This window comes from Emys orbicularis, chromosome 1 (genome assembly GCF_028017835.1).
Source record: "Emys orbicularis isolate rEmyOrb1 chromosome 1, rEmyOrb1.hap1, whole genome shotgun sequence".
In the NCBI taxonomy this organism is placed as follows: Eukaryota; Metazoa; Chordata; order Testudines; family Emydidae; genus Emys; species Emys orbicularis.
In genome coordinates, this window is record NC_088683.1 from 268589328 (window position 1) to 268615878 (window position 26551).

A 26551-nucleotide genomic window follows, 5' to 3' on the forward strand; every position below is an offset into this window, starting at 1 on the left:
TGAAAATCTTCCGACAGAAAGTGATTTTTAAAGTTGACAGTGTCCCTTTAATTTTAAAAAATACTAGTCTATATTCAAAAAGTATTAACAATTATAAATGATGACTTTCATATTAAGATTAATTTACAATTTTAATTTATAAAGTCATATTGCAGTTGGACATTTCTAAACTAACTTGTTAGGATCTAACCTATTGTAATACTAAATTGTGTTTTAATAGAAAGAAGGAAAAAATTTTAGTTTTTCAAATTAGGTTAGAGCATAGACTTTTGGGTGTGTGTATACATATATATAATTGTATATATTTTATATGCACACATTGTGCAAATTGATATTTCCTTTAGCAAATTTGTGGAGTGAGAGTCCAACTGCATGACTCGTATGCACCAACAACTTCCAACACAACATAAATCTAACTGTTTCCTGATTTTTTTCCTGCACTTGACGCACCCATGACAGCAAAGCAGGTAAGAAACTGTCAACTGGTAAGTTGCTTGGAGGCAGATCCAGTTTGGGTTTCCTACTGGTCTTTTTAGACACCAATCAGAACAGACTTTAAGACAGGGAGATGTAGTATTTGTGCTGTTTTTGACCCAGACTCTCAGTATTCACAGGATGAAATTGAAAATGAGGAGGAGTCAAATGCATTGGACGAATTCAAGAGGCATTTCAGCGTTACATGATTTGTACTGCTTTGATATAGTTAAAATTAAAGATGACTTAAGGAACTCATGCACGGTAGACTGGCAGATGAATAGAGCAATAGCATCAGTGGGTACTACTGAGGGTGAGTACCATACTTGAAGCAAAAGGAGTTTTTTAAAAGAGGAAAAAGAAGTTGGGACCCTCCAAAGTCTTTGTGGTCATGGAGGGAAATATAAAAGTGAGGGCTACCTAAGGAGGAATTACAATGGAAAGAAGTAATTTGCAGTACCACAGGGCCTCCAAGAGGGGGTTATAGATGTTTAGGCAGAAGGCTGAAGGAAGAGAGTGTCTTTTTTGTCATCTGATCAAATTAATTTAGGGCTGGGATGTTTCACTAGTGACTGACAGACAGGCAGTTGATTTTTATACGATACACATGAGAACTCTGTTATCCTGTTTAGGTGAGGAAGCAAAGGTGACTAGTTAATGGAGATGGGTAGGGTTCAAACTGGGCCGTTATGCAGTGGTGTAGCATATTGACTCCTCTCCCACGCTGCAATTTTGTGCTTCAGAATCTCAGAGGTGTAATAATAATAATATATAATAGTTTTAATAGTAAGTCTCTAGCTGTTATGATTGCAAAGAAAACCTTGAAAATGTGAACCAAGTGTAACTAATGAAACAACATCTTCCTGAGTCTAGAAAAATAGTTCAGTGATGAGAACTGCACCATGAGGTGTGAGTTAATAATGTTGACATTTAAATCATCATCTCTGGGCATTTGAATTATTTTATTGCTCATGAAAGGAAGTAAGGAAGGAGAGGATCATAGATCTGCACCAGAATATCTTATTTTGTCACCATGAGTGGGTGACATTTTGGAGATAACACCAACTTCCCTACAGTCAAAGCCCAAGTGACTTAGCAAAGCATAGTGGAGCATCTAAGACTAACCAAGGGAGAGCCAAGCCCCGCCTGGAACCCAGCGGAGCACTGACAGCATGCACAATCATGTCTGAACATCTGCACAACATCTGAACCCATTCCTCACTCTGGCAGCTCGCATGGGTAGAACTTAGAGAAGTACGACCACCTTTCAACCCTGCCCCCTTCCCAATTTTAGCCTTGGAGATGGTTCATGCTATCAGCTGAGAGCACAGCTTGAACAGGGAGGTCTGGGGATGAGACAACATTATCTGCTGGAAAAATAACTTCTGTACAACACCCACTTATCCCACTATTTCAGATGTTTTGAATTAAAAATGTTTAATTTAGAGCAGGGGTTCTCAAATTTCATTGCACCATGACTCCCTTCTGATAACAAAAATTACTACACGACCCCATGAGGGGGAACCAAAGCCTGAGCCTGCCCAAGCCCCGCCGCCCAGGGTCGGGGAGGCCAAAGCCAAAGGGCTTCATCCCCAGGCAGGGTGCCTGTAACCTGAAGCCTAAGCCAAGGTGGTGGGGCTCAGGCTTCGGCTTTCGCTCCGGATCCCAGCCAGTCTAACGCCAGCCCTGGTGACCCCATTAAAACAGGGTCACAACCCACTTTGGGATCCTGACCCACAGTTTGAGAATCGCTGATTTAGAGACACCACATTTCTTGTGAGATGACAATAAAATGCTGCCATCTAAAAACACACAGCTACACACAATGTTTGTTCCTCATCACCAACTAACGAGCCCCTATGCTACTATTCTGGGCAGGTGAGTGGGGGCGACTGAAGGAAATATTTCCAGTTTTTCTGAGGTACATATGAAAGTGGCAAAGGTGGCAGCCTCTCACCCTACACTCCAAACAAATCCTCTGAAACAGCCAGGGACAAAAGAGTAGGTCTTCTGTGTCCTTTGTATAGGAAATTTGCTCCAAAACAAAGCTAGCACTTTAGTTCCCTCTGATCATATATGGACTGAGAAATCTGCCACATTTCTGCAGGAAGAACGTTGGCTTGGAGGAGTGGCCTCAGGCCATCTATGTAACGGGCCTCTCTCCCTTCAGTCTGGGATAGAGTGCCATAAAAGTACCCACGCTGGTAAGGGTAACAACACAGTAGAAAACCTAAGTTTTTTTTGTTTTTTTTTTACTTTCTTTTTGCTACTGAACCCTGTGATGGGTCTAGCCTTTGTTTTATTGTGGAACAGTGTAAGTTGTGATTTCTCTGTTCATTATCTTCTGGTTAACCCTTAGCATCCCTTATACAAAGTAATGGCATTTGAAACTGACATCATGAATAGGTTGGAATATGAATGACAGGCGTCTAGGCAGCTCTCTAACACCACATTCTACAGGCCATTACCCTCTGATCCCACTGACGGTTACCAAAAGAAACTACACCATCTGCTCAAGAAACTCCCTGAAAAAGAACAGGAACAAATCTGCACAGTCACACCCCTAGAATCCCGACCAGGGGTATTCTATCTGCTATCCAGATACAATACCCCTATCTGGTAGAAGGTAGAAGCTCTCTACACCAACATTCCACACAAAGATGGACTACAAGCCATCAGGAACAGCATCCCCAGTAATGTCACAGCAAACGTGGTGGCTGAACTTTGTGACTTTGTCCTCACCCACAACTATTTCACATTTGGGGACAATATATACCTTCAAGTCAGCGGCACTGCTATGGGTACCCGCATCACCCCACAGTATGCTGCCAACATTTTTATGGCTGACTTAGAACAACGCTTCCTCAGCTCTCGTCCTCTAACTTCCCTACTCTACTTGTGCTACATTGATGACATCTTCATCATCTGGACCCATGGAAAAGAAGCCCTTGAGGAATTCCACCATGATTTCAACAATTTCCATTCCATCATCAACCTCAGCCTGGACCAGTCCACACAAGAGATCCACTTCCTGGACACTACAGTGCTAATAAGCGATGGTCACATAAACACCACCCTATACCGGAAACCTACTGACCACTATACTTACCTACATGCCTCTAGCTTTCATCCAGGCTACATCACATGATCCATTGTCTACAGCCAAGCTCTAAGATACAACCGCATTTGCTCCAATCCCTCAGACAAAGACAAACACCTACAAGATCTCTATCAAGCGTTCTTAAAAACTACAATACCCACCTGCTGAAGTGAAGAAACAGATTGACAGAGCCAGAAGAATACCCAGAAGTCACCTACTACAGGACAGGCCCAACAAAGAAAGTAACATAACCCCACTAGCCGTCACCTTCAGCCCCCAACTAAAACCTCTCCAGCGCATCATCAAGGATCTATAACCTATCCTGAAGGACGATCCCTCACTCTCACAGATCTTGGGAGACAGGCCAGTCCTTGCTTACAGACAGCCCCCCAAACTGAAGCAAATACTCACCAGCAACCACACACCACAGAACAAAAACACTAACCCAGGAACCTATCCTTGCAACAAAGCCTGTTGCCAACTCTGTCCACATATCTATTCAAGGGACACCATCATAGAACCTAACCATATCAGCCACACCATCAGGGGCTCGTTCACATGCACATCTACCAATGTGATATATGACATCATGTGCCAGCAATGCCCCTCTGCCATGTACATTGGCCAAACCGGACAGTCTCTACACAAAAGAATAAATGGACACAAATCAGAGGTCAAGAATTATAACATTCAAAAACCAGTCGGAGAACACTTCAAGCTCCCCGGACACGCAATTACAGACCTAAAAGTCGCAATTCTTCAACGAAAAAAATTAAAAAACAGACTCCAACAAGAAACTGCAGCACTGGAATTAATTTGCAAACTGGACACCATTAAATTAGGCTTGAATAAGGACTAGGAGTGGATGGGTCATTACACAAACTAAAAACTATTCCCCCATGCTAATTTTCCCTTACCGTTACTCACACCTTCTTGTCAACTGTTTGAAATGGGCCATCCTGATTATCACTACAAAAGTTTTTTTTCTCCTGCGGATAATAGCCCACCTTAATTGATTACCCTTGTTAGAGTTGGTATGGCAACCGCCATTTTTTCATTTTCTCTGTATATATATATCTTCCTACTGTATTTTCCACTCCATGCATCTGATGAAGTAGGTTTTAGCCCACGAAAGCTTATGCCCAAATAAATTTGTTAGTCTCTAAGGTGCCACAAGTACTCCTGGTTCTTATTCCTCTGTCAGACATCTCTGAATTAACAAGAGAGGGCTCCTCTTGAACACTGAATTAGCCACAGTGTTACATCTTACCAATTCTTATTGACAAACAAGATTTAGCTTTGAACTTCTGTAATTTAATAGCTTGTCTTTGAATAAGGGGCTATACTTTGAGGTCTTCAGCTGTTTGATTTTGCAACCACAATCAAAGCAGTTTTCAAAATGAGAAATATTTGGCTGCAACTCTTTAGACCAAGAGTAGAAATCCATTTTCTAAAGCTAAAATACATTTTATAATTTAATCCTTACAAAAAGTAAACTTGAAGTGTTAATGTATACAATAAACACTAATATACCAACTACTACCAGATAACTGAAAATGTATGAAATAAAGAGCTTGATGGGAAATTCTTGTCCCATTGTGAAAAATTTTTGAGATTTAAAAGCTTTTTGTCCCAATTGGGATGAGAAAAAGTCAAAATCATGAAAATGTTCAGAAACTAGAATAAATAAATTTGGGGCCAACAAAATGTTTCATTTCTACCAATTTGAAATGTAATGTTTCAATTTTGACCTTTTCATATTTTTAACTTTATTTTTTAATACAAATCACTTAAATTTAAAAACAAAATGTGATCTTGAACAAAAAATTGAACTTTTCATTTGGAAAATTTTGAAATGGGGTATTTTGACACTTTTGAAACTTTCCTTTACAAATGACTTTTTAAATGGGAAATGTGTTAAACTGACTCTTCCCTGCAAAAAGTTTTGGTTTTGACAAATCTAACTTGAGGAAAAATGTTTTGTTGAAAAATTCTTGATGGACTCTAATAAAATATTAGTCCAAGTGTAAGAGGGAGAACGGTCCCGCTATTGTGGGGAACTTTCCTGGCTTATACACTACCCGGTGAAGTGGGCTAGCGAAAGGATCTGAGTCCTCGCTCCCACTTCCTTTACCCTGAGGCCTGCCTGACCTCGAGGGCTCCCCTTCCACTCTCCTGTGTGGCAGAGTCCTCATAACCCCAACAAGGCTGGGCCCAGGACTCCTGGGGAGCTCGACCCCCAGCCTTGTCGTGGCCACTTAGGGCATGGGCTAGGGTGTCCCCACTCCGGGATGCTCTCTCCACACTGGATGCTTCCCTGACCCATTGATCATTACATACAGTTCAAAGCAAATACAATTTATTACACAGCAATCAAATTTTAAAAATAAGGAAAAAATGGGAAAGGTTAAAGGAAAACACAGAACCCCCCTCTTTGGCATGGGGACATCACAACCAGCGTCTCTGGAATGTAAGGGAAGTTCAGGCTGTTTGTCACAAGTACCAGGCCTTCTTCTCAGACCCTGGCTGTACTGCAGGGATGCTGCGGGTCGGACACTTGCTCTGTTGGTGGCCACGCGCCCTCAGGCTCTAGGTGGCAGGGCCCTTCTTACCAGCGTTGCCCCCACCCATCGGGGTTACGATCCCCCTCCAAGTCTGGCCTGCCAGGCGTCTTGGTTGGGGGCATCTCCCTGCGCTGGGCCTGCTGTGCAGAGTTTCCCTCGCTTTCCCCAGCTGCTCACCACACCCGGCTCTGGACTGCTCCAGCCCCATCCCGCCTCAGCTCCAGCTCCACTCTGCCTCAGCTCTGCTGCTGCTCTGCCTCCAGCTCCCTGGGCTGCTTCTCTGGCCCCTCTGGCTCTGATTTCTACAGCTCTTCTCCCAGCACAGGTCTGCTCTGTGGGCTGCTTCTGTGACTCTGCTCCCAGGGCTCATTTTCTGGCCCCTCTGGCTGGCACGGCTCTGCTCCCCAGCTCAGCTTGGGCCCCTGCTTTCTCCTTAGTTCGGCCCCACTCTGTCTGCCCCAGGCAATTCCAGCTCACACGGAGGACAGGACCCCCCTTGTCTCCTGACTCTCTGATTAGCCTGCCTGCCCTGTCAATCAGAGTGACCTGAAGCATTGACCTCTCCCCATTGTTCCTGGGGACTGTCAGTCTCAGGGTTCTGATTTTCCATTGATCCCTTCCCCTTTCTTTTGGTACTGGGAGCTAGCCAACCAAAACACCACCACTGAGTTTTAGTGTCCCCTTACACAAGGGCCATCTCTCCCTGAAATTATATGGTAAAATCAAGCTAATCAATACCAGATTTTTCTCTCTAGTGAACTGGCAATTGATTTCTATTCATTTATCAAGGTAGGTACAAATACAAAAAAATATTGTGCATATTCATAGACAAACTAGATTGCAAAGTGCCAATCGTGGTTCCTAGTGCTGTAAAGTTTGGACACCTCTGATATATAGTTAAACATAAGTACAATAAATGCGCACACGCACTAAAAGAGAGAGGATTCCTGGAATGTATCTTTTTAATTTTCTTTTAACAAACCCATATTATAGCCACAATGAGACTTTCCAGAGTTATATACAGCATCATAACCACATGTAAGATGGCTGAGTATTTTGCCAAGTGTCTTGACACTCCTAGGATGTATTTTGCTTGTTTTTGTACAAAAATAACTGCACATAATCTTTTGCTTAAATAATTAGTTCCTTAAGGCATCAATAGGCACTATATACCACATCTATGTATATAAGAAGCTAAATGTTACTGTAAATTTAATCATTTGAGAGGTAGCAATCTCTGTCCCCTATGCTGTGAGAGGAGGACATTTCTGACAAGTACAATGTCTTCTGTAAAGAGCTCCACCATATTGCACCTTAAAAGAAAGGGAAGACCCTGGGAACCTGCCGTTCCCACTGTAGAGTTCTGCAGTCATCCCATGGAAAGCTCTGTGCATTTCCCAAATACCATACAACAATTAAAGATCTCACTCTGATAAATTATTCTGCTCAACAGAAGCTTCATCATTAAAGAATGTTCTTAGCCTTATTGAAATCTGTAATAGCAACCACTACTTGAGACTCTTAGTCTATATGTCTATACTGCAGCTGAGAGAAAGCCTCCTAGCCCAGGTGGTGGACTCATGTTAGCAGGACTCAAGTTGGTGCACTAACAGCAGCAGCATGGACATCGAGGCTTGGACGGCACTCAGGCTCCCAACCCACCCAACACCCTGGGTCTGAGCTCGGGTGGCTAGCCCATCTCTGCCAGAGCCATGTCCACCCTGCTATTTTTAGCATGCTAGCTCAAGTGAATCTAGTGCAAGTCTGTCTACCTGGGCTGGGAGGCTCTTAGCTGCAGTGAAGACATATCCTCCGGGTGAGACTATGGCTTTAATAAAGTCAATGACAATTTTGCCACTGACTTCAACAGGGCCCGGATTTCATCCTTGCAGCCTTTCCCTATAGAAAACTGATTTGTATTCTGCTAAAGGGAAAGGGCAGACACTTTCTTTTGCCTCTTCAAAAAATGTCTGGAGTGCACTCCACATGGAAACCAATTCCATTTCTGAGACATTTAAAATTAGACTGGACAAAGCACTAGTAAATATGCTCTAAGGAACTATCTTGCACATACATCATGGAGATGGTCTACAGCAGGTGACCCAACAGATTTTTTCCAGCTCTAATTTCTACAAGTCCCACTTTGCTGAATGAATCACCTTGAAAACTTCTTCAGTAGTGTCTGGGATCAAAAAGAAAAAAAAGTTTTTGTCTGAAGACTCTAGAAGACTGCAAGCATTTCAAGACAGGGACCATGGGTGAAATCTGGCCCCTTTGAAGTCAAATGGGAGTTTTGCCGTTGACTTCAGTGAGGCTAGGACTTCATCCAATATGTTTGTACATTCTTAGAGTGCCTACCACAATGGGCCTAGGTCTGAACTGGGACACCTGGATACCACTGCAACACAAAACAACAAAAATAAAATATTTAGACCTACAGAATATTAATCTGCAAATACTCTAGTAATGTCCTGAATTGCACTCTTAATTACATACTTGCAAATTCTGAGTGTAAAATCTGTATGGAATCTGGATGCAGCTCTATTGGCCCTTGTTTCTATAGTAGGACAGTATCTGGAAGTGTATCTGTTATATTTAATTTTTTACTTTTACTGGGTAAGATATAAATAAATAATTCTGTACATGGGTAACTGATTCTATCTGTAATTATTTATCACCCTCTATGGCCACCTATTATACAATTATTCTGATAGTGATGGGGAGACTTTACACGTATTTTAAAATAAAAAAGTATGACCTCTTAGACGTATACTCCAAAAGTTTTAACTGAGCTGCAAATCATCATACCATTTTTGAACAGATTCTTTTTAAGGTTCCAGGGCTTCTCTTTGTGATCCAGTCAGTTTTCAGACTTAACTGACTCCAGACATCTCCTTAACCCATGCAGGAAAAATGTCAGTCATCTTTATGTGAACAAAACAATCTTTCACTTAAAAATGCAGGAAGAGTCTACAAAAAGACTGTAGCTGCATGCAAATACCTCACGTTACAATGTTGACAAGCTAAAATAATGGCCTCTCATTTCAAATCTCTTAACCAGTCCAATGGAAATTAAGACATGAGCACAATAATCTGTATTATTGTAAGTACATTATGTACCTAAACGTGAACAAAATCTGATATTATTTTCTGTTCATTTTGCAGAATACAGTAAAGCTGCCATTTTTAGAAATCCCAATTGTCCCCTCATTTTGATTTCTAAAATATAGTTCTCCCTCCTCTCTCTCCCCTCTGTTCCCTTCTTTCCTTCCAACTTCTTACTCCTCCCACTTCATTCTCCCCGACATCTTCAGTCCGGTTTTCAATCATATATGTATAATACACATACCATGCACATATATAAAATAAATGTATAATATATACATGTGTAACATGTAAGTGCAAAACTCAACTTAACTTTAATTATGGAGCCAGAACTGGCACCTCCATAACAACTGGCTTGATTTGCAGAGGTGCTGAGTACCCAGAAACTCCCAAGCTGGGAGGCACAGCACTTCTGAAAAAGAGGTGAAATAGGTAGATTTATCATTTTAAACTCTAAAACCCATTTCTTGCTCCCCTGCCATTAGACTCCGGTTGGCTTGAGTCAATCCTTCCAAAGGCTAGCCTTCCAGTCAGTGACTGACATTAAGTGCAGCCTCCAACAGTACACCGAGGGTGGTCTGTATCTATAACAGCGGAAAACTAAGACCAGACAGAACCAGAAGAACGGTCTTTTCCTCTGCCTGGTTTGTATTTTTCTTTTAAAGAAATGTATAGGCTGCTCAAAAAACCAAAACTAACACACAGCATACTAAACACATCCATCATGTTACCATGGAAATGTTCCCAAATCAGATTGATGATGTAAGGCCTGATTTTATTGTAATCAGCAAATTCCCTTTTACTGCTTCCATTCAAGTATTTTCATGCTGTCTGATCTGTAAAGTCATCTACACAATTTGTATAGTTTAAATTTATACCAGTCACTTAATGTAACCTGCAATACGCACATAACAGTTCTGGTATCCTACATGAATTATGGTACTGAATTACAACTTCTATTTAAAAAGGATTTTGAGAGAGATAAAATATTACAAACATTAATAAAACTTATTGATGAATGACATGTTAGTCCCATAATTCTTTATGGAAATGACATTACCCACCACATCTGAACATTTTCTCATTACTGTGATCAAAAATCAAAATACTGTAAAATAATGTAGAGTTACAGTTTTAGAGCAAAGAAACTGAGAAAAAAATAGAAATATAATTTTTCCTGATAGGTAAATTTAACTGTTTGCAGTAGTTTGAGTTGCTTCTGTATTTCCTAGTTATTAGGAATGATAATATGTCTAATACTGATTTAAAAGAGAAAGACACCAATTTTTTTAAAATAAATTTTGATGATATCATATAACATATAGAGATAAAAGTTACTTTTAAAGAATAACCAGAACAGTAACCACCACTTTATTTGGGGGTTTAGGAACAGTCAGTGTCATCCATTAACACTACTTTGAAACATCGCGTATAGTAGACATTTCTTCTTCTTGGCTTTTGCTCTTTATGAGTCTATCCAGCAGGTGGCTTTGATCCTCTTGCTGATGGTAGATAAACATATCAACTAAAGTTTTTCATCACAGACAATCATCAGTGCTGCAGTAGGAAGTTGGTAGCTACATTAAGGTCATTATTTGAAGCTCTCAGAGCTTCCAAAGCATCTACCCTGGAAAATCCCATTTCCATAAGTCGTGCAACCTGTAGGAGAAATAGAAAAAAACACCTTTAATCACAGTTTTATTCATTTTTCCTTTTAGAGTTATCATATAGCAGCAAAACCGTTCGGTTTATTACTGAACACTCTGTGCAATGGTATATCTTTTTTTTTTAAACATTAAACACTTATCTGATCTGGTGTGGTTGGATAAGCCAGAAAACATTACTGCAGTTGAGAAAATACAGTTTGCAATAAAACAGTAATTCCAGTGGTCAGTATGTACTTGAGAAGCATCTTTCACATGTTACAATATAATTTTGATGGTTAACTTTTTGTCTGCATGCCAACTTTCTTTTACACATGCTGACTCAAACAGTACTGCATTTAAATCCAATTTTGTTTTATGTTATAACACAGTGTGCCAGCTTCAATACCCAAATGGATAAATCATACCAATTTCAAGCCGGAGTAATTGTAAAACCTACATTTTTTTTTAATTGTGTTTAGTTATAAGTGAAAATCTGACTGATTTCTTTTGAAATAGTTTTATTTTTATTCCAATCACAGCTGACAGTAAATTAAAATTTTTGGCAAAATTCACCAAATAGTCATGGCAGCAGAAGCACTTACTATTACCCCCTTACTGGGGGATAAGGTCTGAAACCAGACACCATAGCCCCAGAAGTGGGCAGCCATGAGCAGGCTGGGAGATACTTTGATTCTTCCTCCTCCACTGGCAGGTCCCTAATGAAGCCTGCAGTGAAGATTAAAACTGCCCTTCCCCAAAAGGAAACATTGAGAGAAGGGTAGATATCAATACAACTGCCTGTTCCCTCTAGGGCACAACGGCAAATATGCATTTTCCTGCGTCACAAGATTAATAGATTTCCAAGGGACATTGTGGTCTCTAGTCTGACCTCATGTATAACACAGGCCACAGAACTTCCCCAAAATAATTCCTTTTTAACTAGAGCATATTTTAACAAAAAAAATCCAATCTTGATATAAAAATTGCCAGTGATAAAGAATCCACCATGACCCTTGGTAAGTTGTTCCAATAGTTAATTACCCTCATTTTAAATATTTATGTCTTATTTCTAGTCTGAATTTGTCTTATTTCAACTTCCAGCCATTGGATTTTGTTATACATTTCTGTTAGACTGAAGAGGTCTTTAATAAATATTTGTATCTAGTCACTGCTTAACTTTCTCTTTGTTAAACTAAATAGATGGAGCTCCTTGAATCTACTGTATCACCATCTAATCTTTTAATCATTCTTATGGCTCTTCTCTGAATCCCTCCAATTTATCAACCTCCTTCTTGAATTGTGGGCCCCAGAACTGCACACTGCATTTCAACAGCAGTCCCCACAGTGCCAAATACAGAGGTAAAAATAACCTCTTTCCTCCTACTCGATATTCCCCTGCTTATGCATCTAACAATCACATCAAGCCCTTTTGGCCACTGTGTTGCACTGGGAGCTCATGTTCAGCTGATTATCCACCATTACTCCCCAATTTGTTCAGAGTTACTGCTTCCCAGGACCCGCCATCATGGTAGTACGGCCTACAGTCTTTGTTCCTAGATGTGTATTTTTAGCCATATGAAAATGCAAATTATTTGCTTGTGCCCAGTTTACAAAGTTATCCAGACCTGTCCTCTTCATTACTGATCACTTCCCCAACCTTTATGCTGTCTGAAAACTTTATCAGTAATAATTTTATGTTTTCTTCAGGTCATTGATAAAAATGTTAAATAGTGTAAATAGAGTGAATCTAGCATTTGTATCTGGAAACGTAGACTGTGCATATTCTGAACATAGTTTTGACTGGACGTTGGCAAGAAAGCTGCATTTTGTTTTTTTGGTAGTACTTTCAATATTGTAACATTTATCCTGGATTTCAAAAATCTTTTTCTCTGATTTAATCTATGCATATATTACTCAAGGTTTTGAAAACTAATACATTGTCAGGTTGTCAAATAGGATACTGATCATTTTTGTGTGGGTTTCCCTTTTAAATCCAACGTTTATGTCTCATCTTTATGGGAAGAATGAATTATGCTACTTTTGACATCTTTGCAACAATAGTCTCACATCAAACTAGATTTCATAACCAGCGGCATCTAAAAGTTCCTGTGCAGGGAAAGGTGACCAGATAGCAAGTGTGAAAAATCAGGATACTTTTCCCCCCCCAGATTGGGTGTGTGTGTGTGTGTGTGTGTGTGTGTGTGTAATAGTTGCCTATATAAGAAAAACCCGTAATATTGATCAGGACGGGATAATATCAGGACGTCTGGTCACCCTAGATGGGGTTTAACAGGTCTTTGTGACCCCCTGCTGGAGCATCCACTGCTCTGCTACATCCACCCCAGGAAAAAGCTTTCTGAGAGGAAAAGGGCAACAATTATTAGACCTCTGGGCATAGGCACCAACTTTTACGTTTCCCAGGAAGTGCTCAACCCCCACTGTGCCCCAAAGCCCTGCTCCCACCTCGCCCCTTCCCCCAAGACCCCACCTTCTCTCCACCTCTTCCCGCCCCACTCCCCCGAGGCCCCACCCTCACTCCACCTCCCGCCCCCAAGGCCCTGCCCTTGCTCCGCCTCTTCCGGCCCCCACTCCACCCCCTCCCTGAGGCCTTTGCCCACCCACCGCTCACTGCTCTCCGCAATCCCCAAGCCGCCAAACAGCTCGGAAGCACGCACAGAGTTGGTGCCTATGCCTCTGGGCTTGCTTAGAGAAGCATCCCAGGAGCAGCCATTTTGGGAACCACTGAGATCTGGTCCTCCAGCAACTAGAAGGGCAAGGATCAGCAACAGCCAATCAAGGCCCAGCAGGCTGAAATAAAGCGAGCTACCTGCTACTACCAAGGCAGTTCTGGGCTGGAGCTTGTGGAGTGAGGAGAGATGCTCCCTAGGCCAAAAGCCAAAGGAACCAGGTCAGGTCAGGGCCTATTGCTGGCCATGATCAGTGACAGGAGTAACCTTGCTGATTTATTTCTGGAAAGGGAGTTAAACCCAAGCAGGGTAAAGAAACTATTTTATTTATAATGGCCCAGAACGGTCAGGTACTTCTTCTATTTGACTTTGTTGTACCCCAGAAGGGGTTTGAACTGACCCATCCAGAAGGCTAAGCCATGGAAGACCCACAGAGGCAGTCTGACAGCCTGCAGGAGGCACTGGGAGCTAAAGAAAGCAGCAGCACCATGTCCGGACACTGGGGAAGAGGGAACTAAAAACTGGTGAATGCAATACAACCAGTTCTTACTTTTTCATTGGAGATTGGTCCAATAGGCAGGAAGAGAACATAGCAATTCCTGTCTTATGTTAATGAAACAGAACTGTATTTACTGAGTTTTATACTGCGCATGTGTAGCCATTCACAGCTGGCATAAAATTTTTATTTGTGTTATTTATGTGGCTTGATGTGTATATATGATGGAGTGTGGAAACTTTAGAGGGCAAACTCAATGAAAGAATCAAAACTTCCATAATAACAGCTCCACCCATATTCAACATGAATAATGCAAACTATTTGCCAGTCTCCATTTGTTTACCATATTTTAATAGTAAAACTAGCTGGTTGTTTTTAAAAAAAAGCTATATACAAAGCCAGAAATTCTAAAATAAATTTGCAGCTCTAATCCATAAATGCAATTGCATTAGTTCAATCTGTCTTCATGTTGTAACTGTCATTTAGTATTCTAGTTTGAGCTACCAACATATTAACTGTATAGAAGGTTACCACAGGTTACAGATTATGATAAATAGTACACGTAGCCAACCCCTCATCCATTTAAATTATGTTTTAAAATACAAAAATATTTACCTGTTCCTCAGAAACCTCAGCAGGTGGAGGTGCCTCTTGCTCAGACTGGCCATTATCTTGATCATTTGCATTATGTCTACGACGTAAAGGAGGAAAGAGTCGATTCCAGTTAATCACCCTGCCCTGAAACCAGATATTTATTATTATTAGTTCTTTAACCCAAAAAGGATATCAAAAACTGACAGTTTTGTATAAATTGTATTATAAGTAAAATGTTTATTTCAAACAATAATTTCTATAATATCATAGTCTTTAATGATTACAGTACTCAAAAGGGTATATTTTCTTGCTTTACTAATTAATCAAAATGTTTTTGCTACATTAAGGAAACATATACTAATAAATAGGAGCTATTTGTCATATTTATTTCCTGTTTAAGCCTCATGTTAGTGTTCCATATGTGTTGAAGGAGGTGCAGCCCACTACCATGAAGGAGAGCAACTTTGAGTTCTGGTCTCTTGTTCCCCAAGTACACAGAGGTTTGACTGCTTCTGTTGCAACAGACATAAAACCTGAGCTTTTTCTTGCTCTGTGTAGTTGACAGGAGTTCCATTCACTGACTGCAGTATCAAGCCCATAACCTCAAGATGTGTGAGCACTTTGTATTACTTAACAGCAGCTCTGCTCACCAATTAAGGGTTGGCATTGAAGTCTAGTTCTCCCTAGGCAGAAGGATAGTGGCTGAAACATTGATCATCACAGATGGGAAAGGCAAAAAATGCAGGGGATTAAGGAGGAGGAAATGAGTGGATTTCTCAGGGCACCAACAAAATCACAGAGGTAAACTCAGAATAAAGCCTACTGAGGATGTCTATGTAAAAGTTTTCTACAGCCATCACTGTACATCTAAGTGAGTGTATGAATCTAACACCAGTTGAAATGACTTTGAAAACATCCTCCTCCTTGCCTAGATTTACTCTATTAAATATCATGTTTCACATTTTGGCATTGTTCCAAAGTAAATGCATTTTGTACAGAGTGTGTTACAGAAACAGAAATTTAATTTTATAATGTAAATGTAACCAAACCACAGAAAAAGAATGGTAAGGTGCTTACTTTTTACAGTATAACAAATACATACAGTAATGTCAAGTGTTATTTACATAATTGCCCAGAGGTAACACTGATGTATCAGCAAAGTTTTTTTGACGGCTTATGGGTAATATTAGAACTACTGCCCATGAAAAAAACATCTGTTCCTTTACAATCTCTCTGTTTTATGTGTTTTTTCCTGATGCTTCTGTGTCTATAAGGCAGCTTGTTAACCCCCCACTCCCTGTGTCTCCCTCTCTCTCACTATTGTGGAAAGCATTCCGTCTTCCTTTCAGTTTGTATGGGATCTGGGCTTCCTTCCTGCAGCTGCTCTATTTTGGGCCTAGAATTCTTTTTCTCAGAAGACCTTCCTCTTAAAAAAAGAGTTATGTTTTCTCAGCTCTGCTTTTCTCTTTAAGCTTCTTTGGGCTGGGGCAATTAACTTAAAATCTAACCAGAATATTGCATTAATGCAGTTTTGTTTGTATTTATTTCCTTTAAAAGATGAAGGGAAAAAAAGACACCAGTGTATTTAACTGAATGTATTTCAAGAAAAATTGATGTATTGAAGAAGGTTGTCTGTTTTATGACATTTTTCTTCTATGCACTGGAAACACTGGTCTACAATTTTTGAGAAGTCGTCTGCTTCAGAGATAAAATGTGCTATTTATTATGTATTTTGATGTGCTGAATTCAAATATGACAATTAAAACAACTGATTGGCTACTGTTTCTAAGATATTTAAGTTTTTACATTTTATGTCTATGTATATTGTGTAGATAGAGTTTTAATCATAAATTGTAAACCTAGGTCTTTTCATGTGTTTATGGTTGCTTTACATGATAATATTTCACCTGTCCTGTTTATGTAACACTTTAAAAATCAGCAAAAGGGTTATATAAATACAATTTATTATGAAACAAAAGGCAAAAAACTATTCTGTACATAGTTTAGTCCTATTCAGTGTCTACTCGGCGCTTCTTGGCTTGTCTCTTGTATTCATTAAATGGAGCATCTCGTCACTGTCCAGCAATAGTCTGCAAGCATTGATGGGCTCCATTTGCCCTGATAGCGTTTCTCCATTGTTGCAATGTCCTGGTGAAATCGCTCGCCGTGCTCGTCGCTCACTGCTCCGCAGTTCGGTGGAAAAAAATCTAGATGAGAGTGCAAAAAATGTATCTTTAGTGACATGTTGCAACCAAGGCTTTTGTATGCCTTGAGGAGGTTTTCCATCAACAACCTGTAGTTGTCTGCCTTGTTGTTTCCGAGAAAATTTATTGCCACTAACTGGAAGGCTTTCTATGCCGTCTTTTCCTTGCCACGCAGTGCATGGTCAAATGCATAATCTCGAAGAAGTTCACGAATCTGAGGACCAACAAAGACACCTTCCTTTATCTTAGCTTCACTTAACCTTGGAAATTTTCCACAGAGGTACTTGAAAGCTGCTTGTGTTTTGTCAATGGCCTTGACAAAGTTCTTCATCAGACCCAGCTTGATGTGTAAGGGTGGTAACAAAATCTTCCTTGATTCAACAAGTGGTGGATGCTGAACACTTTTCCTCCCAGGCTCCACTGACTGTCGGAGTGGCCAATCTTTCTTGATGTAGTGGGAATCTCTTGCACGACTATCCCATTCGCAGAGAAAACAGCAGTACTTTGTGTATCCAGTCTGCAGACCAAGCAAGAGAGCAACAACCTTCAAATTGCCACAAAGCTGCCACTGATGCTGGTCATAGTTTATGCACCTCAAAAGTTGTTTCATGTTGTCATAGGTTTCCTTCATATGGACTGCATGACCAACTGGAATTGATGGCAAAACATTGCCATTATGCAGTAAAACAGCTTTAAGACTCGTCTTCGATGAATCAATGAACAGTCTCCACTCATCTGGATCGTGAACGATGTTGAGGGCTGCCATCACACCATCGATGTTGTTGCAGGCTACAAGATCACCTTCCATGAAGAAGAATGGGACAAGATCCTTTTGACGGTCACGGAACATGGAAACCCTAACATCACCTGCCAGGAGATTCCACTGCTGTAGTCTGGAGCCCAACAGCTCTGCCTTACTCTTGGGTAGTTCCAAATCCCTGACAAGGTCATTCAGTTCACCTTGTGTTATGAGGTGTGGTTCAGAGGAGGAGGATGGGAGAAAATGTGGGTCCTGTGACATTGATGGTTCAGGACCAGAAGTTTCATCCTCTTCCTCTTCCTCGTCTGACTCAAGTGAGAATGATTCTGGTGCATCAGGAACCGGCAGTCCTTCTCCGTGGGGTACTGGGCGTATAGCTGATGGAATGTTTGGATAATGCACAGTCCACTTTTTCTTCTTTGACACACCTTTCCCAACTGGAGGCACCATGCAGAAGTAACAATTGCTGGTATGATCTGTTGGCTCTCTCCAAATCATTGGCACTGCAAAAGGCATAGATTTCCTTTTCCTGTTCAACCACTGGCGAAGATTTGTTGCACAAGTGTTGCAGCATATGTGTGGGGCCCACCTCTTGTCCTGATCTCCAATTTTGCAGCCAAAATAAAGGTGATAGGCTTTCTTAACCATAGTGGTTATACTGCGCTTTTGTGATGCAAAAGTCACTTCACCACAAACATAGCAGAAGTTATCTGCACTGTTCACACAAGTACGAGGCATCTCTGCTCACTTTGGCTAAACAGAAATGTGTCCCTTTGCAAAATCAAACACTGACAAATAAGAGAGCACGACACTGTATGATTTCTAGAGCTGATATAGAGCAATTTGTTCAGCAGAGTGATGTAAGCTTCGTTATGATTGCATCATCCATGACTTCTAGGAATAACATGATGCAATTCATATCATGTATGATGCAATACCAGCTTCAGATTGCATCATTCATTGTTTTGCCTAAAAAGCAAGTACTGTCCAAACCCAGTCATAGATTTATTCATAGATCCAGTCAAAGATGTATTTTAGTCATTTCTGGTTTAAATTGAGATCCCTTCCCTTTATAACTCACTTATCCACCGCCATTCCCAAGTCAAGGGTCGTATATACTGACCCAATAGCATATCTTGAAAACTAGAGCCAATCAACAATTTTAAGCATCATTTTCGTTCTCAGTGACCCAGAATTAGTAAAGTTTGACTACATTTATTTCAGAAGCATTTTGGCTGTAGAGCAGTGAAATCATAAGGCATCAGACAGTCAAATAAATGTGCTAATTTATAAATGTACTGGTCTATCTGATGATTGAAATAAGTGTAGCTGCCTTTCCAGCTGTACCTATAGCATCGTTAGTGAGTTATTTATTCTGTTTGTCTATGAAATCTTCACAAGTTCATGTTATTTGTCAACTGACACTACCAAGGGTCACCCTTTCCACTCAGAAATGAGCCTTCTAGTTGGCACCCGCAACACTCAAAAACATAGTGTTTTCAATCTTTAAAAAAGCAGTTTCTATACTAACTATTTAGACCATCACTTTTGCAACAGACATCTTACTAAACTATGGATGCAGATAATGTAGTAAGAACAGATTTAGGCAGATAACAGAGTGACACATTTCCTAGAAATACTTACATCAGATCAGACAGATCAGATAATTTTTCACAGCTTTAAATTGCCTTTAAAACATTTCACTGGCCTTTGGATCTAGGTGCCATTACCCAGTATTCTTTATTTATTAATTATAGGGAATACCATAAATGCAGCAATAATATGATCAGGCAAATCTGCAAAGTGTTTAAGGTTTAGCACTGTATTTAACTAAATACAGTCCCAGAGCAGGTAGGAGAGAAAAATCATCATGAAGTCAAGTAATCCCACATATACCAGTTTTTAAAAATAGACAAAAAGGGGGCGGGGGGGAAGACTACTGCCAAGCCTTATCTTACAGGAAATCATTTTCAGACACTCCCCCCACATTCATACACAGTGTTATGGCAAATGTTAAATTGCAGTGTATTTTATGCCCCCTAACATACTTAATATGCAAATGTCCAGGTACACTTCAGACGAATATCTGCACTATGGTGGACTGACCTGACTGAACAGAGCTTCTAATTTTTTTAAGGGTCATCTACTGTTTATTAGCATACAATTTCTACGCAAAAGGAGCATATTTCATGGTAGATTTGCAATTGGCCTCTCCACCACTCTCACTGACAGTGACATCTGGTCCAAGCTGTCTGGTGACATCCAAGCAGAGCTTGTGAATTCGCTATTTATTATGTGAACTTAATGAAAATTTAATGATAAATAAGAGAGAACGTAAGAGGTTTCAGACTAGGCAATTCTAACCGTGCCACACCGCTCACACCCAGAGTCAATCCCAACAACTTTTTGAGATCTCCCAAGTGTCTTGGAAAATGGTGATATCAAGACTGTTCCTAGGAAAATGTATGCAAAATCTCTCCCACCTTTCCTCATTCATGGCTCTCAAAAGCAGCTGCTGCTAGTGTTTTCAACAGGGGAGATGGGACTACCAGCTTGTCCCTCGTTTCTTAGCTCTGGTTTTAGTGCTCTACTTTATCAGTGGATGGCAGTCATGAAAGAATTACTGGAAGGAAGGAAACTTTCCCTTTGACCTCCCTACTGGTGCACCCTCTTCCTCCGAGAGTCCGTGGGATGGCTTTTTCCCCAATCTGGGTCTCAAAGCAGCAGAAAGTTTGTCACAGTGAGTAGGCAGGAAGTCACCATCAGCTTTCAAACATTGGTCCCTAAAATTGGATGCTATGAAGAGAGGAGCTGTAGAAGGTCTATTCCCCACGTCAGGAGCCACCCCTTTTCTCTTACGGTTGACCTGCATTATTTAGAAACTGTTTTAACTAAAGCCTAGCTTCTTAGGCCACAGCAGAGAAGACAATTAAATTGCATCACCACTAAAAATCAATGTTAGGGCAGAAATGATCAAGTTGCTGACAGTGCCCTCCCCACCACTGTCTCATAGCTGGGAGAGGTTTCGTCTAGGCCAGCAGGGGGGAAAAAAACCCTTGGCCACTTTAAGGAATGCACACACCCTCCTCATGGCACTCAGCCTCCTCATAGGTTTGAGGAGGGGAGCTCTTTGGCTGATTGGTTGGATAGAGAGATGCAGCAAAAGTCTAATGGCTCCACAAACAAGGGGAGGTCTTATGAACCCTTCCTCATGCCGAGGGCACCATTCCTCACTGGGAATGAAAGCTCCTCCTTCTGCCCACCGGGATTAGAATAGGAGCGGGTTTGGGGGGCTTGCTGTGGGCATCATGCTAGTTGCCCTTTGGGGGCTGGGAAGGATTTTTTTTTCTCACTGCCAGATTGACCTGGGCAGTGTGGGTGGTGGTGGTTGGTTGTTTTTTTCCTTTCTCTCAGCACCCCAGGGACCCAGTGGTGATATTAGGTTGTGAAATTTATTTTGTCACAACTTGGCAGGTGCCCAGTGCAGGTACTCTTTCAATCGGGGGTCCTGTTCCCTGATAAACTGGAATTGGAAGCAGATTAGGAAAAGGCATCTCCTAGAGGAGGTGGGGAATGGGTTTGGGGCTCCAAATGGCTGGAACAGCAAGGAGACAACCCTCTAGATTGTGACAGGAGAGTGGTGGGGTCCCAGCAACAGTGCTGGGAGCGTATTAATGGGATGAGGGCTCATAGCATCCCTCCACAAGGTGGTACAGATTACAAATAAAGGATGACCTGCACAGGACAAGTCATTGCTGGATAGTTCCCAGATGTGTTACTTAATAAAGCTGTGATCTAGTTAAACCACTTTCCTGGTATCTCATCTTTCTGCGGTATACAAGACAATGCATGTTGCATATAAAAGACATACACACCTTTTTTGTATAGACTCAGGTAGAGTTATTTATAGTAATGAACCTGTTTTGTGACCGTATGTAAACAAGCAACCTTCTGGCTGCATAACCTACTAGCTCTCATTTAACCTTCTAATTCATACAATCCCCTTAGTCTCTTTTAGGGAAGACAACTGTATTAGTTACTCATATCACACACACACACACACACACACACACACACACCAAAAAAGCACAAAAGAGCTTTTTACTCAGTGTTTGCAAAATAAAAAAAATTATATTTTGGGCAGCTACTAATTTTCAACTAAAGTAACTAAATAGCAATTAAACGTTTGTCAATCCTATTCACTTAGATAAGAGGTAGGCAACCTATGGCACGTGTGCCAAAGGCGGCACGCGAGCTGATTTTCAGTGGCACTCACACTGCCCGGGTTCTGGCCACCGGTCCGGGGGGCTCTGTATTTTAATTTAATTTTAAATGAAGCTTCTTAAACATTTTAAAAACCTTATTTACTTTACATACACCAATAGTTTAGTTATATATTATAGACTTGTAGAAGGAGACCTTCTAAAAACATTAAAATGTATTACTGGCACACGAAACCTTAAATTAGAGTGAATAAATGAAGACTTGGCACACCACTACTGAAAGGTTGCTGACCCCTGACTTAGATAGAGAAAGAAAATGTATTTTAAAAGTTTTCTTGAAAGCTCTGTAAGCACTCAGATATTTTGATAATGCTAACGCATGTGCCTGAATTAATGCCAACTTGCCATCTGTTTGCACAAACAGGAAACACCTCCTAATATCTGACCTCTACACCTTTTCTAAAGATGTAACCACATAGTGAGAGATGGAAAAAAGGAAACAGCTTTTGCATTTCATTTTTTAAATAACACACAATCTGCCCCGTAGTGATAATCTACACAATAGTAGATATTTTGGGCAGGGTCAGATATTCTGACTGTCCCAGTTGTTTTATGTAAGATTAAAAAAAAATATTAAGGCATCTAACGTGCTAAAAGTAATGTTTCAAATACTTCCTTTCTGATAAAACTTGATACAAATTTTGAATTCTACTACTATCTCATTCAAGGAGAGGGTAATAATCCAGGGTGGGGGGGGAAAGAGACTATATGCTTTGCTATAGAGTGTAAGTTTTAATATTTCTTGTTTTAAGACAGATGTAAAAATAGTGGCATTAACTCTGGCTAAGAATTTTATACTGCCACCCACCATGGTGTCCAATTACCTTCCATGAATAACAATAGCAAAGTTTCCGGTGAACTTCATGCAGTCTCTGGCACTTCTCCCATTTCAGGGTCAAAACTTTGCTTGGGATAGGATCTTGGCTTTGATTTTTTTGTACCCTAAGCCTGTAGAGGTTTAGGGTACAAGGAAGTGTCAGTGTTTTGATTGTCATTCTTATGGTAAAAATGCTTTTTGAAAGAGGAAAGTTTTACCGTGATTCCTAAAGATGATCAGACTGAATTTGCCTGATCTCCTCTGGAAGTTCATTACATAGCTGGATCCCTTTGAATAAGAATGCTTTGTCTCCAATGCTCACATGCTTCATCCTGGGTTTTGTGATCAGTGTTGCCCCAGACAAATGCAACTGTCACATAAATTCACAGATCAACATTCGGTCTTTGATGTAGCTGGGGTTTGATCAATTGATTACTTTGAAAATTAGGACCAAGGCCTTTAAACTGGCTGAGAGCCAGTGAAGGGACTTGAGCACAGATCTGATATGCTTACAGTGGCCTAAGCCTTGGAGACGGTAGGCAGCCACATTCTGCAGCACCTTTGGAGTCTGTCCATCATCTTCACACTCAATTCCAGATACGGTGAGTTACAGTAATCCAGACCAGAGGTGACAAATGCATGGACCACTGTGGCCAGGTCCTTGTCCAGGAAGAAGGGATGACTTTTCCTAGCAAGTTGGAGGTGAAAGAAGGCATTTTGGGGAACTGCTGCTTCCCAGTCATCCAAGCTCAGTGTGAAGTCAAACAGGACTTTGAGGCACTGCACCACTTTGACAAATGGGGGAGACAATATCTTGGCTATCCCGGAAAAGCATTTCTCTTTGCAACCAGCATCATTTGGGTTTTGCCAGGGTTCAGTCTGAGCCAGCTCATCTGCACTGAGGAGTTGATTTCCTGTATGCATTCTGACATCGTAACAGTGGCAATGGTTGCATCAGTTGAGAATGAGACATAGTTGAGTGCCATTGGCATGCTGTTGGCAGCTGAGCCCACAGCATTTCATTCTCTGCCCCAGTGGCCTCATGTATATTGAAGAGAAGAGGTGATAGTATGGATCCCTGGGGGACCCTGCAGGTAAGGGCCTTTTAATAGGAAGAGGAGGAGGAGGAGGAGGAGGAATTGCCTACCACCACTCCCTGAATTCTGCTGGAGACAAATGATTGGAGTAACTGTAGTGCTGGGCCATCTACTTCTGGTACGTCAGCTACATGGATCAGCAGCATCTTGTGGACTAGTGCGTCAAAGGCTGCTGATAGATGCAGCAGTATGCACAGGGAGATTTTATGTGTTCAAGGTCATAAGGAGGTCATCTTTTAGTGCTGCTAGATCTATCTCTGGGCTGTGCCCCGGTCTGAATCCTGAAATATGAGGCAGCCAGGATGTTGACTGATGTCACATGTTGTTGAAGCTTGGTGGTTAGATATTTAACTCACCTCTACTCACTTCCTGTACACAAAACCTGTTCTTTTAACAGAAATAAAGACTGAGAAAAATTGAAAAAAGTAGATTCTACAATTGTGCTTTGAGGAATAAATTTTGTAAGACACTACCAATGAAAATGGAAAAACAAAATACATTGCAATAAACGTGTACAACTGCCGTGTGCATATACAGGGCCTGTAAAAGATTCAATGAATGGGTGCATTAGCCTTTCAGCTCTGGAAACCTAGATTCTAATTCTGTCTTAAGCTACAGATGGAAATAAACGTTGCAGTCTCATCCTGGTTGCCCAATGGTTCATATCAGAAAGCCACCGCAAAATCTGATATGAATGGCAGTCTCTGCTCAAGAGAGGCATACAAGCAGAATAGCCAGGGGTTGCAGGTCAGAATTAAGACAGCTGTCTGGGGAAGCATGCATAGCACTTGCCTATACTGTCCTTCTTCAGCCAGTGCTATTACTGAATTTTATATATAAAATCTGACACATTTTTCAGAAAAATATAAACTAGATAAGTGACAGGAAATAGAAAAATACAGATAATATCCATACCCTGTATAAAAAGCTTATTAACTGCTAACATAATTGCAGGGGTAACAGTTTTAGAAAGACAGTTACAGCATGAGTTGATGCGGAAGTTCTTGATTCCTCTAACTATATTTCTATAAAAAGCAAAAGGCAAACTTAACTATTCTATCCCATCTAAATTCCAAATATTAACTTATTAAATGCTGGGAACCTATACATATCTACTAAAACAAATGAGAAGCAAACACAGCACTGTACAAGGCAGAAAATAAGCTTCCTAAATAAATCTGATGATGAAAAGGTTTAAACACTTAGCAGAAGAATGACCATAAAAACCTAGCCATAAATTAAATCAAATTATCACCTATCAACATCGTGAGGCAAAGCCCTGCAATTTGTTGAAAGTAAGAAGTGATTGGTGTGGCAGATGAGGAGCTGCTATATAATAATTTTATGAATATTGTATGTGACCTAGTTATTGAGATAGACTGTATAGCTATACTAGGGTTAGTGGAATGTTTATCATATGCCTATATTGCTTTAATTCAATGGGGGCTGTCACCTGGAATGGAAGACAGTGGCTCCCAGATAGGAACATCCCACAACACACTTGAAAGGCAATGGGGAAAACTGTTAGATTTGAGGATTCTACGTCCTATCTCCAGCAAAGCTGCAAGCCTTGTTTAGTCAATGCTGGAAGCTAACAGATCAAAAGGTTATAAACAGCTAAAAAGCTATTTGGTTGCTGCAAGGGCGTATCAAAGACTGAGCAAGATTTGAAGATACTCTCCCCAAAGCAGTGAGAGAGAACTGGTTTGTGAGTTAAGGGATCAGATTGTGCCATCCAGACCACAGAGGTTTTGGGGTATCTAGTGGAATCTTACACCTACCAGGAGCCCCATGTGGTAGATGGATAGACACCTGGTAAGCTAGACTTATGTAGAGAAACCAGGAGAGGTAGAGGTGCAGTAATCCTGGTAATTGTGACAACTGGCTACTAATTTAGAATATTTTCTATGCACTATAGTAGCACCCACTAGTGCTTCTATACTTATGGGTTTGTCAGTTTTCATGAATAAGGTTTAGAAGAAAGAGAGAAATCAGCAGCAGCCTCATTACCTGCATCAGTACTCAGAAAATTTAATATTTTTAATGAATTAAGCACCTAAATTTTTTAATCTATGAAAACGTGTCAATAAATTGTAATCGGAAAAGTGGGGCACACAGATCTGTAAAAATCACCTTCTATGGACTTTGACACATTTGAACAAACAGGTAAGAAACACCTGAGTAAAACTGAGTTATCTACTGTTGGGAACATTTTTATTTAATATGGTGCATTTTAGAAGCAAGCACAAAAGAAGCCAACCTCAATAGCACCCGAAGAGTTTTCATACTTGGCAAGCTTTGAGTAGCAAGCCCCTTTTTGGAAAAAACTTCTGCTAAAAAGAGAGGTCAGGGAATAAATTTTTACACAGCTGGATAAGTAAGGAGGCAGCACCACTGGTCACACAAATTGATATTAACTACAGTTATTAGAATGTATAGTTTGCTCCTAAAGCTCTATATGTTATAGTACTCAATGCAATGATAGCATATGAAAAGGGTTAAAAGAATGAGTGCATGCCTCTCACCCAGAGTGGTTGTGAGCTACAGTATTTAAGATTTTATTGCACGCTCAGCTTGGAGGCACCCAAGTGTTTTATTTGCACAGGATAGAATAAAGTCCTTCATGTACTCTAGATTCCCCTGGAGATAGCTGGTGCATGCATTTGACTATCATCGTTTCAGTTATTGTTGCTGTAGGAAAGGCAGGCCCAAGTGGTGAGTTTT

The 26551-nt window shown here is 40.7% G+C and overlaps 1 protein-coding gene across 1 annotated transcript in view; it reads right to left on the reverse strand.

Moving 5' to 3' along the window:
* Positions 1-10599: 10599 nt before the first annotated feature.
* The window catches only part of UBAC2 (UBA domain containing 2), a 142922-nt gene continuing 126970 nt past the window's right edge, over positions 10600-26551 (reverse strand). Inside the window, exons 8-9 of the mRNA XM_065419733.1 lie at positions 14688-14810; positions 10600-10902 (exon numbers count right to left, since the gene is read on the reverse strand). Of these exons, the coding sequence (XP_065275805.1) occupies positions 10795-10902; positions 14688-14810 (231 nt within the window). The 3' untranslated portion in view covers positions 10600-10794. The remainder of the gene's footprint in view (positions 10903-14687; positions 14811-26551) is intronic.